The 21760-nt window shown below is 39.6% G+C and overlaps 1 protein-coding gene across 4 annotated transcripts in view; it reads left to right on the top strand.

Moving 5' to 3' along the window:
- Ptn (pleiotrophin) overlaps window positions 1–19615 on the top strand; it is an 81868-nt gene extending 62253 nt beyond the window's left edge. For all 4 annotated transcript variants that reach the window (XM_087656016.1, NM_017066.3, XM_087656017.1 and 1 more), the window contains 2 exon segments: window positions 2404–2565; window positions 18822–19615. In XM_087656016.1, coding sequence (XP_087512142.1) covers window positions 2404–2565; window positions 18822–18877 — 218 coding nt within the window. In that variant the 3' untranslated portion in view covers window positions 18878–19615.
- The last annotated feature ends 2145 nt before the right edge of the window (window positions 19616–21760 follow it).

Genomic DNA, 21760 nt, shown 5'->3' with positions numbered 1-21760 from the left:
TAGCCTTTCCCCCACTAATTCTAGTTACTTTCATGCTGTTTTGGTCTGTTCACTTGAGAGAAGTTCTCTCAACACCTCCAATTTTAATTCAATAATCAACACTTCATCCTTAACCTATTATTCAACATTTTTTCATCTTTACCTGTATACACTCATCTACGTCAGTGACTCTCAACCTGCCAGTCTCTACTCCTTTCGCAGAGGTTGCCTAAAACCATCAGAAAACACAACCATAGAAAAATTACAGTTTTGAAGAAGCCACAAAAATAATTTTATGGTTGGAGAGGGTCACCACAACATAAGGAACTGTATGAAAGGGCGGCAGTATAACGAAGAGTGAAAACTATTGATCTACATACATGTGTGTGCTGTGTGTTGGGGAGTGTTAATTTCATGTGCACATGCATGTTTGTGAGTGCACATAGGTTTAGGTACACATGTGTGGTCACCAGAGGTTGGTGTGTGGAGGGGTCTTTCCTCTGTTGCTCTCCCCTTCTGCTTCTGAAGCCTGGTCTCTTGTTGAATCTGGAGCCCAGTGATTGCCCTAGTAAAGTTAGTAGGCCATCCGTGTCTCTGCTTCCAGAACACTGGGTTCACAGGCAGTTGGTTACCATACCTGCTCAGCTTCTTATGTAGGCTCTGGGGACCAAACTTTGACCCGTCATGTGAATGAGACAAGCCCCTTATCCCACAAGTCATCTCCTATCCCTTTAAGACAGTTCCTTATGTTGTGGTGACCTTTAACCATAAAGTTATTTTTGTTGTTACTTCATAACTGTAAATTTTCTACTGTTATGAATCATAATGCAAAAATCTGTGTTTTCTGATGGTCTTGGGTTATCACTCAGAAAGGGTTGTTCAACCCTCAAAGAGGTCAAGACCCACAGGTTGAGAACCACTGATATAGATGACTATATGGAATAGTGTTCCTATCCCAATCTAAAAATTTCAAATGGCTTTCCTTTTTATATCACATACTTTGTGGTATTTATCTTGGCCACCATGGAACATAATGGCCACAGTTCCCCACTTGTGCCATGTAGGACACACCATGGCCTAAATGTGTGTGAAGATGGAGAATGCCTATTCTACATGTAACCTGATTTCCTGTATGACTTGGAGTATAAATGGCAATAACTACCATAAAGGCCATAATGTTCTTATACATTAGGCACTAAGTAATATAAGGCACTGTTAAGATTCACTTATAAAATTTTTGTATGCTTGAGCATCTACAAAAGCCTCAAAAATCAATATGGAATCAAAGCAAACAAACAAACAATCTTAACCATCCAATAAGAGTTAGTAAGATATATCAACAGACATGTCTTTTGAGGAGAATATGTGGTAACAAATAGATCCTTGGAGAGATATTCAATTTCTCTGTCCAATTAAGAAAGCTGAGACTGACACTCCAGTGAGGTATTACTTACTATATGTCCACCAGAATGGTGGACCGAAATATTGTGATGCTGAAAGTCAGTGAAGAGGCAGAGATGTTTGTATAAAACTAAACATTAGTTGACTTTAGCATTCAGTTTCTTCAGCATTTTTTCCCTCAGAGAAAATAAAACATGTTTTTTGTTTTTGTTTTTGTTTTTTTTAAAACCCTGAGTATGAACCTACAGTGTTTGCATTTGTGTAAATATTCTAGCCAAAAGCTAGAAGCAATCTAGGCATCTTGAACCCGGTAAATGAATAAATCTATATATCTATATATCTATATCATAGAATGTTATTCCGTTGTATAAAAGCACATACCACTGATTTCTGCTACTTAAGTTGGTTGCCAGAAATTTATGCTAAGTAAAGAAATAGCATCTCTCAGAGCTGGAGAGATGGCTCGGTTGTGAGGAGCATGTGTTGTTCTTGTGGTAGACTGAGTTTGATTTTCATCACTCATAACTATGAGTACTCCAATTCAAGAGGATCACTCGCCATCTCCTGAACTTTGTGGGTAACAGAGTAGCCAGTCACAAACTTTCACATAGTTTTACATTTTCCTTTATAGAATGAAAAGTGCTGGAGAAGAGAGTTATGTTGTAAGGCATTTAGGCATAAGAAGGCTATGGCCGTATAAGGTGATGTCTGGGCCTCTTACACTTCAATCATGTGTATTGATGGTGTTGTCCATATGTCTTCACGCTGATAGAACTATAAAAGTTCATGCATATAAAACTGATAAGGTCCCACTACACTCTTGGAATATCCTTTTTCATATCTAGACATACGGCTATTCAAGATACCAAAATTAGGGGAAATTGGATGAAGAATGGATGGAATTTCTTTGTGTTATTTCTTATAACTTCATGTACAATGGCTTAAATACAACCACTTAACATCAAAACTGTGTCCCAGTGAGCTTTCTTAAGGATTTTCCTTTCCTTGTATTGTGCCTTTTAGCTGAGTGCAAATACCAGTTCCAGGCTTGGGGAGAATGTGACCTCAATACCGCCTTGAAGACCAGAACTGGCAGTCTGAAGAGAGCTCTGCACAATGCCGACTGTCAGAAAACTGTCACCATCTCCAAGCCCTGTGGCAAACTCACCAAGCCCAAGCCTCAAGGTAAGAAGCTGTCTTTCTGACAGTTTTAATAGACTGACAGGCTCACGCAAACCCCAAAGATTCTCGAAGAGAAAGTGAAGTGAGTTGCTTTAGGGCAGTAATTGAGTAACAGCCATTGGCTGAGCACACTTTCAGGAAACAGTCTCCGAGTTCAAGTGGGAGTTCTCTGAACACATGAAAAGAATGAAATGCCTCAGCAAAGCACGGCAGTTAAGGTGGCTGTTGCTTGAAGAACGTGTTACTCTAAATTTTCAGTTGGGTCAAGATAAATAAACTTACATCATTTATAATGAAGAAAACCTTTCTCAGACTATTTACAATATAATTCTTACAGAGTCAGGAACAATATAATATACATTTTTTTTAATCTCCACTACATAAGATGGAAAGTTTTACATTTTTTTTACTTAGTTCAGAGCCTTTATATGCTTGAGTTATTTCAACTTTGCAAGCTCATTCAACATAGAAGTCTAAAACTATACATATATATATACATATATATGTATGTGTGTGTGTGTATGCTGAGAGAGAGAGAGAGAGAGACAGAGAGAGAGAGAGAGAGAGAGAGAGAGAGAGAGAGAGAGAGAGAGAGAGAAATGAGAACTTGTTCCCAGAATTCCAGGTTCTGCAGTTATGCTGGAGATGGTGAAGCAAGACAAACATAGCCATAGGTGGTAAATCTTTTCATTTCATGAGTATGATGAACTGAATTCTTTGTCTTTCAAATCTCCATTTTTCAAGTCTAACCCTGACTAGTACCTCAGAATGTGACTATATTTATAAGTATGGACTTTCAAGAGATAACTAAGTTCAAATGAGGTCATAGGAGTGGGTCCAAATCCAATATGGTTGATTTTCTTATAAGAGGAGATTAGGAAGCAGACACCCATAGAGGGAGGGTCATCTGAGGACACAGGAGAAGTGCCAGCCACAGAGAGAAGTCTCACGAGAAACCAGGTCAGTCCAACACTTTGATCTCAGACTTACAGTCTCTAGAATTGTGAGGGAATGCATGCCTATTATCTTAGCTGCCCGTGCTGTGGTTTTTTGTGTAGCTCCCCTTGACAATTCATGGCATAAGCTTCAATGAAATCCAAATTAAAATACCCCCTTGACCTCTCCTTGTTCTTGACTCTCAAAATAAACTTGAAAATCCATCCGGTCAGATTCATTGTAAGGAGAAATTCAGATAAATGCTGGTGCTTCGCCAAAATAAGAAAAAGAACTCCCCCAGAAGCTGAGGATGGCTGGTGGTTTGTACTGATGACAAGAGGGGGCTCTTTCCATATGCCAAGTGTTTCATCTTTTGATGGAGTTGGCAATGGAAATTTCCACATCCAATCTCAGGATGGCTGGGTACAGTGGGACCTCAGATGCTGGATCTGAAATCTTGGCTGCCTTCCTGGGGAGCGCTACCAACTTTCTAAGTGTTATATATCTAGCCACAACCAGCTGAAAACCAGGAGCCATTTTCAGAAATGGAAGAGTTCAGATCTTCACTCTTCAGTTTGACTTGTTTCAAAGCAGTAATTGAAGCAAAGTGGCACCAACAGAGAATTGAAAGGGAGTGGATGTAAGGGGTTCTCTGTTCTCCAGCATAGTGATTCTCCTGCCTGGGCTGTGTTCTAGAATTTTCCATGGGAACATAGAAAATTCCCACTGTCCAGACTTTAATCAGACCCACCAGATGTCCACTGGTTTTATAAGGATGAAGGACTCTTAGAAATTGTTATTACACTGCCAGAATTTAAAACTACTCCTGTTCTAGTATGAAATCCCCTGACCAGAGATGATATGCATATACGCACCATCTCTGTGGCAGTGGAGGAGAGGCGATGTAGATTGGTAAAAGAGGAGGAAAAGTCAGAAGGAGCCCAAGGTAATGGTGAGGTTGTTGAATGTAAAAGGTGTCAAAAAACTTAATAGATCACAGCTGGAAAAGAACCTTATGGATATTCCAAAACACAATAGAAGGAGGACTGTTGGATATTTTGCTTATTTTTATAACCTAGTGATAGTGACTCGATGGGTTTATAACATTCGGTTTTAAATATGGTGGTGAAAATATCGCAAGTGGACAGATGTTCTATAAGTTTTATTCATATTAAACAATGAAGGCTAGTAACTAATTTAAAATGGATTAGCCTGAGTGGACTTCACGTTCCAGAATTCCTCTTTAGGCATTTGATAGGTCATAGGCCATCCAGAGAGAAACTTCTCCTTGCCCTAATAGGTCCTTGTTAAAAGTAATCAATCTTTCCCATCTAAAACACTAAAAGATTTCATAAATGTCATTTTGGCACTACATAGTCTGTACAAAGAATAAATGTTACTGTATTAGAGGAGCTGGGGAGATGGGTCAGACTGGAGATTTTTTTAAAAATGAGATACACAAACATATTCTTTGATGTGATTTTCTTTGTTTAAATAAAATGCAACCAGTGACACTTGGGAATTATTTCTTTTCATACTCTTTCCCAAATAACGATCCATTGATACTGCAGCTACCTTTTCTGTATCTTGAGTCTTGCGAGAGCTCATTTTCTTAAGATGGTGGAAAAGCGATGCTATCAAGTCAGACCATCCATGGTCATTATCATGATTGTTTTCCCTCATGCACATTGATCTAGGCCCTGTACTGGTACCATCTCATAAGGTCCCGTGCAGCTTTATTAGACAAGAAACAGACAGACACTGGTTAATGTCCTTTCCCAGTGGTGTATCTCTCAGTAATAACAGAGTCAAGATTTGGCAAGCTCTACATTTATACTCCCCTTTTTACCCTGCCCATGCATTACTGAAATCATAGTAATATGAGCTCAGCTCTGAAGTTTAATTTTTGTTTTATCTAAGAGAGAGCAAGCATTGTAAATCCCCATGCCAGTGGACTGAATGGGAGAAAATATCTGTCCTCTCCACATACAGACATTATTTATAAGAGTTCTGGAAGACATCAGGTATAGGAAGAGTGTCAGGGGAATCAGGGCCTGGCCTATTCTGTTTATCTGTTCATCACTAGTGCCCAATGCAAGAAGTGTACATAGTAGATGGTTAATAAATATCCATGTGGGAAATAAATGCTAAAGTAGAGAAGGCTCTGCTCATGAAGCCCACCAGAGTGTTGTGGAAATATCAATATTTCTTTACCAAAGCACTTTCTAAAATGGCATAATATAAATGACTGTCTTCCTTCACTCAACAAAGCATAAGTCATCAGTCCTTTCTCTTATTTAACTTCCGTCTGGACAGAGGGCAGAGAGCAGTAAGAACTCACTAGTTTTAACTGGGGACTCAGATAGGAGCCCCTTCCTCATTTAATTGGAATCTCGAAGAAACTCTGAGTAATAGCATTTACTTATCCTAAGTTCTATGAGAATGCACATGCTCAGAGAGGTTCATTGACTGTGCCAGAGACTCCATAGCTTGTAAACCACAGACCGGACTCTTGGGTCATCTCCAGATGATATGGGAGATGCTGTCCTTGTTCTTGCTTCTTTAGGTGCACCATGCCACTTCCCATCTTGTCAACTCATGAAACTTTTATCATTTGAGGTATTTCGGTTTTCTGTCTACACTCATTAAGTGGCAGAGGAGCTTCTGAGAAGTTGCCTATTATCTGATCTATCCTCCATGTAACAAATGAATATAGCAAAAAATTTTGAGGGCTCAGCCATGGCCATCGTGTCTGGGGTCTAACAACAGAGCTGGAGTTCCTAGTTTTGTTCTTGTTTGTCTTCTGGACACATCTCATTTTCTTTTTTCATAGGATTTCTTTTTCAATTAGCAACAATTCCACCTTGGATAAACCTCATTGGCCTCATCCTGCCACTACACAAAGCTTGAAAGGGACTTTTTAATAATTTTCACACTTTTCAAAATAAATGGCATAAGATGATATGGTTTTGTGGAAAACTGGTGATCATTAAAACACGTTTAATTAGTTCAAATAATTTCAAATATTTGAGCCTCTGGGATTATAGCCTCAGTCCCATCTCCTCCAGCATTTGCTATTCCATCAAACAAGACTAAAGTCTGTTTGGTCTTGTTTTCATTTCTTTGTTTAGAGATCTCTTTTATTACTTCCTTAGCGTTTGGTTCATAAAATTCTCTTGGGTTAATGTGAAGACTATGTAATTAAATTTCAAAATGGAACATGGTTGTTGATAGGACTTTGAGCACTCACTATTAAGTAAGGAAAAACTGGACACTATCTTTGAGACTCGACCATTGCTAACAAGATAAAAGTTTAGACTATATGATCAGAAAAGAAAGGGACCTAGAATATCTTCCATCTAAACAGTTGCAAAACTGCTAATTATCGCATTCAGGCAACAATTGCATCAAAATTCATTCTAGTTCATTCTGGCAACCCAGTCTCTTAAAATGGAGAAAGGATGCTTGCTGCTGCTCTGTCAACATTATACAAATCCCGTCCTTCAGGCTCAGCCCACAATCTCAATGACACAGGGTATCTTCTTGAATCTTCTTATTTAAGGATTCCCGCATGCATGTGGGGAACTCACTTAACCCAAGGAGAACTTCATTATGGCATATCCAGAGGAAGAGCAACAAGGGGGTGTAAATGGTATATAAAATGGGTATCATTTTCCTGGGGCTCCATCCAGGCAGTGTTGCTCTGAGGACCTACAGAAATAACCGGAACTTGACTAATTATTACCAGCCTTGCAAGGATGACTCAGGGAATGAATGTATTGGAGATTTAGGAAAGAAAACCATTTTAATTAATGAAGCTTAATTTAATCAGGAAAACCATGTACCTGCCAGTGAATTTAGGTGCTTCAAGATCCACACCAGTTGGCTAAGCAGAAGGGAGATTTTTCAAGGGTATTATATAGTTCAAAGACTCTCCAGGAGACCATGGATCTGGCTTAGATAATGCAAGGCCAGTAACAATGCAGCCAAAGGCAACAGACCCAATGAAAATATCTAACCACCCCACATGGTGTTGTTGTAGCAAAAGCCTTCTGCTAAAATTAACCCCTTCTCAGGGCGTACAATGCAATGACTCCGAGCCTGAAAGCTCCTTCACAGCTCTCTCACCAAACCAGACCCTTCTGCCTCCTTTTTTGTGGAATAGCCAGTATCTTCTAATTTGGTCATGAGTTACTCATGTATACCTCCATATCTCATTTAAACACACCTGCTTGATACATATTAGGCCTAAATCAGAATCTTGCTGCAAGGGATTCTGGGAAATAGAGTTGGCTGTTCAGCTTATAACTATAAACAAAGAATGATGTGCTGCAAGAGTCTTGGATTAGTATTTCGTGGGCTGATCGTTCAGAGTGGGCACGAGTGTCACAGTGTGCTGGAGTCTAGCATCGTTCTCTGGATAGAGAAGGTATTGTTGCCATTTCATGGAGACAGCACCGCCTGGAGAGGTTCTACCCAAGACAATGGATATATTTGCAACAGAGTTAAGTCTCTCCTTCTTGAAACAATCATTGATTTTTCTCTCCTGGGGTGAATTGAGCCGTATTAACAGTGAAAAAAAATGGAGATCAAGTTCCCCCAGGCAGATGGCTTTGTAGAAAGAACCACAGCAAAGAGCTCAGATTTTTCTGAGTCTCTTTTCTCAAGGATCTCCTTAAATGATTGGATCATTGAGAAATTAGAAAATGAGCTGGACAAGCACGGGTTCTGGGAGGGATGGCGGTCCTCCTGTTTGCCTCATCTTTGTGAACGGTGAAGCCAGGAAACAGACATGATCCTTTAGCCAGCACAGGCATGATGGGGCTGGGACTGGAGCTTGTGTGAGAATTCCAGGAAGCTGTGAGTCTTGTGTGTGGACTGTAAATGACATTGATTATCATTCTAGACCACTTGAATTATGCCATAGATAGCCATTTCCTGTTGTTGCTTTTAAATGAGATGCATTAGTAGTTTCTTGAAGTTCATTTAGACCTTGCTTAGGTGGCAGGGTAGGCACTGGCTTTTGAGTTTGTCTGGCATTATGGGCTCGTCCAAAACGTTACAGGGATGCTCCATGGTGGAACTATAAAGTCAGATGTCTATCCTGCAGGTGGTCGAGGAGATGAATGGAAGTGGGTCTGCCAGCTCTGCTACAAACCACAATCTGCTGCCAGGGTCTTTTTAAATTTCTCTACTTTTCTCGCCTCCCTCCCCCAGCTTCCAGCTTCCAGTTCTTTCTAAAAGTTTTCCATCACCTTGCTCTGTCTGGGACAGCTGCCTAGCTTTCTCTTAGGTTTGATGATTCATCTTTATAGATCAAAAGAATAGCCACTGTCTAAAAGCCAGGCTCCGCTGTGCACACTGTGCAGCTTTTGGCAGCTGACTAGTGAATGGGGAAATGGGTCAGTAAAGTGATATTCCCAGCATCCTCCATGCTCTCTGCTCTAAATAGAATTTTTTTTCAGCATGGTCTTTTGAAGATAAAAGAAGTTCCTCAACATCTTTTCCCATTTTACTTATTTATTTTTTTGGAGGGGGATGTTGTCATCCAGCAGGAAGAGGAATAGCTTCCCTGAGCATACAGACCTTCCTAGGCTCTGGGAGTTTTAACAGTGTGGAGGGAGTGTACAGTGTAAAGTGTCCATGCAGAATGACTCAGAGTCGCCTCTACCACCTACATGCTGACTGGAGAGGAAGGTGATGAAGACCACAGTCCTTCCATTGGGCAGCAGAAGAGGCAGTATTGTACTGTGGGACTTCAGTTCTTCTTGATCAGAGAGAAGCCCCCTTTCTCAGTTCAGTTCATGCTCAGATTTTCATTTTCCTATTCTGATTATGAAATCTTTCATGGCACCTATAGTTTTATTTACTACTTACAACACTATACCCAGTGCAACACTTGGTTTTGTTCCTTTCATGTCAACCTGAAATGCTTTGTCTTCCAAATGTTGATAGCCTTGTTGTTAAGATGAAATGATACATTGTACACATATGTGAAATCTGGAAAAGAAAAGGGAAAATATTATATTTAAAAAGACAAAATGAAAATGCAGACCCTAGGTGATATACTTGATAAAAGTGCAATAACTTTGAGATGATTTTTCTGTTCTCTGTTGATATAGGCATTTTATGTGTGTGTGTGTGTATTTATTTATTTATTTATTTATTTATTTATTTATTTATTTATTTATTTATTTTAAAGCAGCATGACTGCATAGGTCATACTGGCCTAGAACTCACTGTGTAGCTAGCTCAGTTTGCCCCTGAGTTCACAATCCTCTTGCCTTCCCCTCCTTAATGGTAGCATTGCATGGTGGTGCACCACCATAGACAACTTTAAGGTGGGTTTTTACCTCAAAATTTCTGATGTAAGAAGATCTGTGGTAATTGTAGTATTAGCAATAGCTATAAGTTACTCATGCAGTTCATAGCTCATAGTGTACTTGCCACTGAAGAGACACACAGTCCTAAAGTATATCCTGCAACTTCCAGTTGTACAGATATGGGAGCCAAAGCTTTAGGGATGTTAGGTACTTAGAACTGGATCCCATCATCCCAAGCAGAGCTGAGGAATTGCATATGTGGCAGTCTAGATCTCTTGTATTGCAAATGTCCCTTCCATGTGTAATGACCCTTCCATGTGTATATTCAATACAGATTCCAGACATATCCTAAATCTTTACCAGCCTTCACAAAAATCCTTCTGCCTAGACTTTTGCCCCTGATCTTTGCTGCACACCTCATCCATGTGCTCTGCACCAGTCAAGCCAATCTTCCTGACTTCAGGAGATGGATGAATGGGGCTTGACCACAGTGATTGCATGAAAAAATGGAGGATTTATCCAGCTATACTGTCTTGGCCTGGCTCACATAGGCATGCTGTTCATGAACCAACTTCCAGTCTCTGCTGAGACACCACTGCTCAAAGCTCGCCAGGAAGAAGTCTCTTGAGTGTTTAGATCTTGTCCTTACTCAAGAAATTTTGGTCCTACTTGCAAAGGGAGACCTAAGAACAAGCAACTATAAATATTTGTAGTGTTTACTCCACTCTATGTCTGCCTTCATCTCCCTGGATAAATTCCACACTTGGGAGGCTCATTAGCAGTGCACACAGAACATGATATAATAATTAGTATTAAGGAAGGCAGCATAATAGGACAGTGTTCACAGTAAAAACTTACTGCGCTGAGGATCCTGGGATTTTCCTCCCTTGAAGGTTTTTTTATTTCTTCCTTCTAATTTCTGAATCAAGAATTCATTCTTGTGAGCACTGTATCTTATCGTCGCTTCTTGAATATCATAAAAGTAGTTTAATTCATTGGATAATTGCTATATGACAGACTAATTCATTGGCATGTCTTGTCTTTCTTTGTCCTCACAGCAGCTCAAAGATGTTTTACCATATTTTACAGTCTCAGAGTTACAATTTGTTTTAAGTTTACCCTCTCAGTGAGTGGCTAAGCTTGAAACAAAAGTTGAGATTTCCACACCAACAACTCCTAGAAGAATTTTTTGAAATATAAAATTTATAAAAAATAAAATCAACAATCTGGGTGGGCTTTTTTGTTCTTGTTTTGTTATAATTCAAAACAGTCAGGCACATAAATATATTTGGAACCATTTATGATTGAGTCCTGTTAGACTATTCCTGGCTTAAAGTTTCTCTTTGCATAGTAATTGCATTGAAGCCAAATGACCACTTTTAGTATTGTATTTATCCAACTGGAGGCCTACAATAAGGAATGGTAGATCAAGCCACCCCACCAAACCAGTGGCCTCCAAGGCAAGACCAGATCGTCTCTGCTCTGCTTTGAGATCTGAGTAGGCTCTGTTGCCTGTCGAGGATGTGAGGCACAGCTGTCCTGGTAACAAGTGCTGTCAGGAGGGACTCATCCATATTCCCAGCAGTTCCACTCAGCTCTGCACTGATGCGAAGCTGGCGGGGGCCTATGGGGAAATCAAAGTGGACTGGCTGGTGTTCAGGACACAGAAGCAGCGAAAGGAAAGAGAATAAACAAAGACTTTTTCTAGAAGAGTAAGCATTATTCACAGAAAAGCTCATCAGACATCCAAAGGCTGGAAGAAGGCAAAAGTGTTCCTGGGGTCCTACTGCTTCGACACACAGAACACATATTAAAGTATTCATAACATTCACTCTTATGAGACAATCTAAACTTATTTTCATTCTGAAAAAAAAATAAAAGCTCCTATTTTGCAGACTTTCATCCAGACACACAGGAATAATAAATTCAGTATCTGTGAAGGGTGCTGTCAAGAGAATGTGAAAGATTCAGGGAGAGCGATTAAGGTCTAGTCTTCACTGTGCTACAGATGGGTACTGGAGTCTCATCTGCTCTGAATCAAGAGTGCCAGCATGGAGATGGCTGAACTAGAATAATGTCGTGTGTTTGTGTAACTATCATCACACACAAAACCTGACATTTTCTAGTGTTAATGTTGAGAGTTAAGTATGAAGGAATAGATTTGACTGTGATGTTTTCACACACGTAGCACTGTGATTGACTTATTCCACCTTCTGCTACTCTCCGTTGTCACCTTTCCTACCTCTTTCTTGTCACCTCCTGCCTTCAAATAGTCTCCCTTGTTTTCATGTCATATACCACATGCCTACATATATAGATCTGAATTCTACATATGACAGAGAACATGCAGTAGTTCTTATTCTCCCCTTCTGTATGCTTCTTTTTATTTTAATGTGTGTATGCATGCACATGCATATGTGTATACATGCATGTGTATGTGTGCATGTAATAGATGGGGGTTGGGGTTAGGTGTCTTTTTCATTAACTTCTCTACCTTGCTGTTGAGACAGGATCTCTCACTGGGTCAGCATCACCAGTTAGGCTAGGCTGGCTGGTCAGTGAACGTCTACGTTTCCTGTCTCTCCCTCATTACCTATGTTGGGGCTACAGACACACAGGGCAGAGCCCACCCTTGCAAGGCTCATCCAAGCTCAAGTCCTTGTACTCTTGCAACAAGCACTTTGTCTGCTGATTCAACTTTCCAGCACCAGACTTTCTTGTTCACAATACCAATTAGATACGTTTACAATAAATTTTCTTCTGTAAGACAAGTGAAAAAAAGTCAAGAAGCATATATATTCACCTTCTATAGCAGGTCTTAAGGATATACATACATTAGGTGGTCTGACACTAATTCAGTGGTGTATTAGTTTGCTAGAGTTGCTGTAACAAAGCATTCCAGACTCAGTACCTTAAACAACATACATACATTACTTCATGTTTCTTGAGGCTAGACTTAAGAGAGCGAGGTCTTTGTAGATTGGTGTCTTCTGACACCTCTCCATTTGGCTTGTAGATGGATGCTGTCCTTCTTTGTTCTCACTGTGCTTTTATTGTCTCTTATAACAAAACAAGTCACCAGATTCAGGCCACATTTTAATTGAATTTATCTTTCAGTCTCAGTCTCCAGATATATTGACGCCAAGAGGTATACAGATTAGGATTTTTAGCATAGATTTAGGGTAACACATGTAGCCCATAATACTTCATTTCATCGGTCTATAACTTTTTAAAATATATTTATTCTTCTCTTACATATTATATTCTAACCAAAGTTTCCCCTCCCTCATCTGCTCCAAGTCCCCCTTCACCTTCCACTCCCATACACTCCTCCTTTTTTCCGTGCATAAAAGTGAAGGCCTCCCATGGATATCAACTGAGCATGGCATATCGGTTTCAGTGAAAATAGCCACCTCCCCCCATTTTAAGGCTGGCCAAGGCAACTCAGTAGGAGGAAAACGGTCCCAAAAGGAGGCAAAAGAGTGAGGGACAGCCTCTGCTCCCAATGTTAGGAGTCCTACAAGAGCACCAAGCTACACAACTGTAACATATATGCAGAGGAACGAGGTCAGTCCCATGCAGGCTCCCTGGTTGTCAGCTCAGTCTCTGTGAGCCCCTGTTGTCCCAGGTTAATTGATTCTGTGGGTTTTCTTGTGGTGTCCTGGACCCTTCTGGCTCCTACAATCCTTCCTCTCTCTCTCTTGCACAAAATTCCATGTCTATAATCTTTTGAACCCCTAGAAAAATCCATTTGGAAGCAAACAAGGACCAATTATTCAGGTTATAAAAATTAGTATGCACATATCTTCATATCCTAAAGATTCAATTTAATTTTGTGAATCCTATATTTTTCTCCACTCATCATATTATACTGAAGTATCCCTAGTTATGGTAGTGGAAAACTGGGATGAGCTAATTGGAAATGAGGCATTTCTACCAGATCTCATCTATATAATCGCCTATCATCTATAATATGGTAAATGTTTCACCTGAGGCTTCATTTCAGAAGTAGGATATTAAATATTGACATGTCTCTACTATTGCCTTGGGGGAGAATTCAGTAGGGAAGCCACTGCTGAGTGTAAGACCATGATGGTGACCCGCAGACACAGGAAGGCAAAGAGACTTTTACTGAAATGGAGAAAGCCAAATATTTATTTCTCATCTCTGTGAGTAAGTAAGTGTGGTCAAGATAGGAGAATTATGCAAGACTATTAGTGAAATAGTAATTAAATGTGCACAATTTCTACCTGGAATATACAAGTGTCAAGTCAGTCCATGACCCTGACACACCAGTCTCTTGTGTCGACTGTGCATAGAAAATGCATTCTAAAATCACTGAGAAAGCAATGAAGACCTCATCTGCCCTGCCCCCAAAAGGATGTGGGAAGTTGGGAAGGCAAAGAGAGTGAGATGCTGTAGGAAGGAATCTTAAATTACACAAAGTAAACTTGGCTTTCAATATTTTATTTGTCACTATTATCAATTCACACTATTTTTTTTTTTGCCATTTGCTTATTTCTTTACCATAGTTTACTGATCGGTGCCTGAGTTTTTTTGGTTAAATAACCTCTTTCTGGACTTTTATTAACTTGCCTCTACTTGTTTGCAATAAATAATCTTCTTGTACCACTCTGTACAGTATTTAATATGTTACACATCATCAATCATATTAACATAGCACACATTATTTACTATATTATTTATGATAATTTAATATCTAATATATTTTAGTATTTAACAATATTCATGTATAAATTTAAGTGGAACTATGTGAAGATTTAATGAAAGTCATCATTTTGGAGAGCCTGGGCACTAGAACCTGGGTCAAGATAGAGAAAAGGGTCATGCACTCATGATTCCACAAATCTCAGCATTAGTTTTGGGATGCAGTATGAGGAACCATACATTTCTTATGAATGAGGTAGTTCATTCTTAAGTGTCAGTGAGTTGTTTTAAATATGCCCATCAAGCATAGAAAGGATGTTGATGATAACCAGGTTCCTGGATGCACTTACACTATGATGTTTTGTATAGTGATGGACTTCTGTACCTTTGGTGGGTTCATTACTGAATCATGTTCACAAAGCAAACTCAGTATTCTCCTGAGCTCTTAATGGGTAGTGTGCACCTTTGGGTCTTTTATTTGATCTCTTTGGAGAGAATGACTTATTTCTATTCTTGTCATTGATTTCTCCCAGTGCTTTACTGAATCAAAGCTGCTTAGCTCAAGCCAACCGGAAACAGAGGCTGATATTTGACATCACTTCCTCTCATACATTTCCTGTTAGTTTTCTCTACAGACAGCAACCATGTGAGATAAAAGGACCATATAATATGGCTCATATTAACCCCTTTTCATTCTTCTCATGGCTAGTTGTAGGCCGTGCTCCACTGCTGTGAAGAGACACCATGATCACTGCAACTCTTGTAAGGAAAAGCATTTACTTGGAGATTACTTACAGATTCGGAGATTTAATCCATTGTCAACATGGCAGTGTGCAGACAGACATGGTGCTGGAGGAGCTGAGAGTTCTACATCTGGATCTACATGTTATACAAAGAGAAAGTCACTGTACCTGGCTTGAACGTGTGAAACCCCTAAGTTTATCCCCAGTGACACAGTTTCTCTAACAAGAACACACCTATTCCAACAAGGTCACATTTCCTAATCCTTGTGAAGAAGTATTTCTACTCCCTAGTAACCAAGCATTCAAATATATGAGTCTATGGAGGGGCATCCTTATTGAACCCACCACATGGTCTTTCTTCTTTCCTGTCATTTTTGCTAAGAAGCTGAGAGAAACCTGGTCCGGAATACTCACCTCTCTCACTCAGTGGGAAAGTATTGGTTCTTAAAGTCTTTAAATGGTTGTCATTTTCTCAGAGCTGCCTTCTGACCCCCTTTCTCTCAGATTTCCCTAATACAGAAAACAGATTAGAAGTTTCTTCTGCCAACTGCATAGCAGTTGTTCCTAAAGGACTGCGGAGAGAAGAGGAAGAGCTGATTTATGCCCTTTGAATACTCATCTTTGAGAAACAAACTCACTGTGATGGGATTACACAGAAACCACTGATAAGAATTTAGATTAGAGCTTACAAGCAGTAAAGTTGCCAATACAGAACTGGAGCTTTAAAATGCCCTATTGTTCTTTTTAACACATCATCTCCCAATAATCCATACTCAGACAAAAAATTAAATGCACCTTGGTTTGAAGGCAAAAATAACAAACTATGATGACAGCAATCCCAATGAACTAAAAAGGAGGAAATATTAAAAAAAAATTAGGGTACTTTATTTCATATCGGGAATACTACATAGTTATGTTTTAGAGTTTATACAAGTAGCCAAAAAGTAGATTCAATAGTTTTAGATTTATTTATTTTTATTTTATGTGTATGAGCATTCTGTCTACATGTCTTTCTGTGAACAATGAATGTGTCTGGTGTCCACAGTGGTCAGAAGAGAGCATCAGATCCCTGGAACTGGAGTTATGGGTGGTTGTGAACTAATATCTGGGTGCTGAGACCTGAACCTATGTCCACTGCAAGAGCAGCAAATACTTTGACCGCTGAACCATCTTTCTAGTACTCAACAACTTTCAGTGCCTTCCTAATAAAAACAGTAGGAAGAACTAGAAATGGAACTTACCAATAATCATGTTTCCATACTGTGAAATGATGGACAACTCCTGTCACCTCATAAATGCTTCTATATTGCTTATGTGCACTCATGCTTGGAAAAGGAAAGTTATTAATATTTCTAAGCAGGATGAAATAACTCAGAAGAAATTATTCTTTATTTTCACATTGTCCAGTATATATAAACATTTTTCTTCTTAGTAATTCATTTTCCTCGTGGAAACTCTTTCTTTTATAGCACAGGAATCTGCTGTGTATTTGCAATTAGCAAGAAAAATTGGCCTCAGTGCCATTGAAACAATGGCCTGATCATTAACATAATGATGTCTTTCCAATACTTAAAAAATTTGGAAGATACACACAGAGCGATCCGGAAACAGTTTTATTTTTATTTTTTAATTTCACAGCTGTGTTCCTTTCTCTATTGCATATGAAGGTGTCAAGCTACATCTGATCTATAGTCGAGATAGCATGCATATTTATTCCTCATTGGAAAAAAAATGAATGTTGGTTAGGCAGTTGTAGTGAAGTGGGATCTTAAAGGCCATCATCACATTCAGTACTCCCAATAGTCCTCAGTGAGGAGGCAGGTTTTATTTTTGCCAATTGGCAGGAAACAGATGCAAATTGACTCTTTCTCCAACACCGGGCTGATGTACATCAGGCTCTGACATGAACCAGCGCTGGAAGAGACCACTTGCTTCTTAGTCTGCTTTTAACAAAAGTCTCTATGTTTCTGCATGAATAAAAAGACAGCCCAGGATGGGTTGTGATATAGCTCATATTAAATCCTCCCCGTTTTTCTCATTTCCCTTGTCTTTCCCATTGGTAGTTGGTATACTTTTCAGTAATTCCATTGGTTCAGAGATCATGATAATGATAGGGTTTATACTTATGATTCATAGCAATGGGTGGTGTTTAAATTCTGATTTTGTTGGAAGGTCTTTAGACTTTATGAACACTTCCCAGCACGTTGTAAATGTGTGAACGTTAGCTCTTTTATAGAGCCACTATCTGTATCCCGGCTAAGGAAACCATCCTCTATGAACTTAAGGATCAGCTTAGGGATGGATGAAAGTTTGCAATCCCAGGAAGCTAAAATATCAGGGTGTAGCTGTGATGTGTGCCTGTTTTTGTACTGTCTGCATGAGCCCACATTAAATTTAAAATGTATGGAGCAGAGATGTCCCTTAGACATCACTGAAGGATCAGAACATGCCATTCACCAAGCAGGTAGCCCTTCCTCTCTCATCTTTCACAGTTGCTCATTTTCTTGCAAGCATTTCTGCCTCACAGTCTCAGTTCAGGTAGGGAAAAGCAACGTGGACCCTGGAGTGTGAATTAACATCTGGGGTGTCATGCCACTTGATTTGTGCAATGTGAACCAAGGTGCCCTACTGTTACACGTAAGAGTTTGGATCCTTCTGGCTCTCAATGCTCAGATGAGTAGCTACTGTGTGACCATGAAGAAGCAATGACTGGTGACCCTCATGCTCAAATCAATCCTTCTTCTTATGGTGGTCACCTTACAAGACTACTGAAACGAGACGGGCTTGACTCACAGAGTTTATTCAGGCCTTTAAGAAAACAATGTTAACCTTCCAAATGTGATCCACTATGTTCTCACATCAGGAAAAGACAGACAGTAAGAAGACTGAATAGAAAACAAAAAAGATGGAATCATTTGGCACAAGTCCTCCTGGGTTAGTGGATCTAGAATAAAGCAGGTTGATACCTTGCATGTGTTTTACCCAACTCTGTATGACCCTCTGGACAAAGCTCCATCAGACTACACACTCTGTGGTTCACAGTTCTCCTATAAAGAGATACCTGAGTGTATTATCAGTGGGTGAGACCCGGACTGGAAGCACTTTGGAACTGTTTGCTCAAAAGGAAAAAACAAGTGAAGGCTAATGACTATTTCAGCTGGAGGGACTATGAGAAGCAATGGAGCTAACAGGGATCCTGAAGCTTTCTATCAAGCAGAGGCCTGGTTTACTCCCAAGCGAGGCCAGCCTGCTGCATGTTTCTAAAAGAAACTTCATGCAATATTTGACATTCCAAATGGAGGCAGCCAGCAAGATACCAAGTGTGCTAAGCTATGCACATACGTAGGCTATAATCTTGCTTATTCTTATAGATACTTTTCTAGTTCACCTGTGTGCACACGCACATACACACACACACACACACACACACACACACACACACACACACACACGCACACACACTGGCAACTTACACAGAGCAAACACCTTGTTTGTTGATATTGGCAACAATAAGGAAATGACTTTCCTATCATGTTGATCAGTACCCTGACACTATTTTCTTTCTCTCTCTTTTTCTTTTAAATTGCAGCGGAATCAAAGAAGAAGAAAAAGGAAGGCAAGAAACAGGAGAAGATGCTGGATTAAAAGAGGCCACCTTTTGTGGACAAGGAAAAGGACATCAGCAAGCAGGATCAGTTAACTATTACATTTATACCTACTGTAGGCTTTTTATTCAACAGTTATCTGTAGCTTAAGTACATGATAGGCAAAAACAAAGAGAAAAGAAATGTTTTTGTAGTAGCATTTTTTTAATGTATACCATAGTACCAGTAGGGGTTTATAATAAAGGACTGTAATACTATTTAGGAAGTTGAGTTGTAGTACATGATAGATGGTAGGATTGAGGTAAGTTTTTTTTTTTTGTTTTTGTTTTGTTTTGGTTTTGGTTTGTTTTGCTTTTCAAAGTTATGTGATATTTCACATTTAAATCTTTTTTTTTACATTTCCAAACCTTGTGCATCAATTTAAATGTTACAACCATGTAAACTACTTCCCTTATTAGATAGATTTTCACCTAGACTTTTTTTTCCCAATTCAGAAGAAAATATACACTAAATAAAGCAGCAATAAGATATAATCATTCTATTGGAGAGATATGCATTGCTCTCTGCCAGTGGATGCTTTCTTTGAAAGTTAGAAAACCAGGAGAAGAAGAGAGGCAGAGCAACGGTGTAGTGAAATGTTGATTTTTTGTTTTTTTAAGAAAAGGATTAAAACATGAAATCCTTTCACTTCGGCAGAAAAAACCATTTGTTTTCTTGACAAAATTATTTTTACATCCGAGGAAAAAAATCTAGGAAAATAAATCAAAGTGATGCTGAATCAAGTGTGCTCTGTGTGCAATAATTTCATAATTAGCTCTCCTTTTCCATCCATGCTGTGAAAGTCCATATGCAGGTTAGTTACATTCCTCGTGGACATGAGTGTTACCCAAATGTTTTTCTTCCTTTTTCCTTTTTTTTTGTGTATGTGTGTTTTGGTAACCCATACAGACCAAGCACCCCTAAACACCAAATCTGACATGTTCCAAAGCCCAGACAGTTTTGTGCACAGACTTGACCTCACACGTGGAAAATCCCACCCTCCATCCCAGGGAGACTCAGTCAAAATGCATAGAATTGTATTGCACAAACCTGCCTGGAATTGTGTGGGGAAGGTGCATAAGAATCAAATCAAGTCAACGTTTAGTGTCAGGTCCCATCCCTGAGACACCTCATTGTGTGCGGGCAGATTAAAATAAAATAAAATCCCAGTACACCTCATTCCAAGCATTTTAGATAAGGACTCCAGACTTGCATCTGTATTGAGTACTTGGTTACGGAATTCAACATATTTCAATAAAGTTCCAAACCTCTCTAGTGTTTAATGCAAGAGAAAGGAGTTCATCTCTTTGATGAGTTTGGGCTGGCAGGATACAGAACAAATCAAGATCATAGAAAATACAAACTGCTAGTTTACACTTAGTTTCCAGAAACCAAGAATTTCCTCTCTGTTATCTATCACAAATGCCAAAGAACTTTGGGGCTCCCTCCTCTTCAGACCTTAAAGTGGAGTCTTGAGTAAACAACACATAGGTCTGTGTTTAAGAGAAATGAAGTCCCTGAAAAGTTTCCGAGTGTGGCTACAGAGTTGTGACAGAGTCACCATTGATCCTTAGGTAATGAAATTCAAAGAGCAAATACCTGTATACCAAGATTCAGGCTCAGTTTTAGAGAAGGTCGCACTATGCGCACACACATACACACACACACACACACACACACACACACACACACACACACACACACAGAGAGAGAGAGAGAGAGAGAGAGAGAGAGAGAGAGAGAGAGAGAGAGAGAGAGAGAGAACGTGGGAGAGCGGGAGAGCTCATTACTTTATGTCTGTGATGGTGCAGTCAAAGGTATCCACAGTTAAACTGTGCTGTCCATCTTGTCCAAGATGCCACCTGAGCTAGGAATGCTGGAAGGTCCATTTTTCCCCCAAGTCAAAGCTAGCTGCCAGTGGGGAATTTAAAAAGGATAAACTTGTAGGCATCTTAGGTATTGGTGCTTAATAAAATCAGAGCACCTTGTAAAGTGCAACTGACAGAAGCATGAATAGTGAATGTAGTCCTTTTATGTGCTGGCCTTAATAGGAAAAGGTACTCACGAGGATGGATGGGAAAGAGGTAGAAAAGCAGTATCTCAAGTGGGGTTTTGGCAGTAGAAAGGTAGGATGATGAAAGAATCTGCAACACATTTGTGTAGACTCCAGACTAATGTTGTCACTCATCATCATGTAAACAAAAGCATCAGGCCATGAATCAATAATGAATTAAGGTGAACAGGATCTCGCAGGGGAGATAGCATCCCTGTAAATAACCGTGGAGTGCTCCTTTAGCTGTAGGACAAGGTGGGTATCCAAGCAGAGAGAGTTCTTCTCTGCCATGTAATCCAGGGCCCTCGGGATACCCTATAACAGCTCCCTGACCCACTGCAAAAAAAGAAAAGATGGGATTACGATGCTAATCACCCACACACAGAGTATGACATTCAACTTCCCTTAAACTGAGAACTTGGCATTTCTTGTTAAGTTGCACAGAAGCACTGAACTGGTATAAGAAGATGTTGCCCAAATCAATGGTGTTCACAAGTAAGAAAGGAAAAGATAGTCACTTACTGCATACAGTGCCAAGAAAATGCCATCTCTCCGAGTGTCCACATTTTTTTATCAATGATATTTCCAAATTCATTGTTATTGAAATATGGAAAGAGAATTGTAAGGAAACCATTTTTATTTCCTCAAACTCTTAAACAAGTATCTCAAATCCTATAATTAGGAAGATACAAAGTAGCTTTGCCAGAACCCTGGTAAAAATACAACTTCCCATGAAACAGAAGGCTTCCCTGATCAGCGATGTTGTACAGATCCTCCAACTTTCTGAGTGATCCCAAACCTTTGATATTGTTACCCCCAGATGTGAAAAGA

The sequence above is a fragment of the Rattus norvegicus genome, chromosome 4, assembly GCF_021556685.1.
Source record: "Rattus norvegicus strain SHRSP/BbbUtx chromosome 4, alternate assembly SHRSP_T2T, whole genome shotgun sequence".
NCBI classification, from domain to species: domain Eukaryota; kingdom Metazoa; phylum Chordata; class Mammalia; order Rodentia; family Muridae; genus Rattus; species Rattus norvegicus.
The sequence above is the reverse complement of the archived record's forward strand: the minus strand, read 5'-3'. Positions and strand labels throughout refer to the sequence as shown.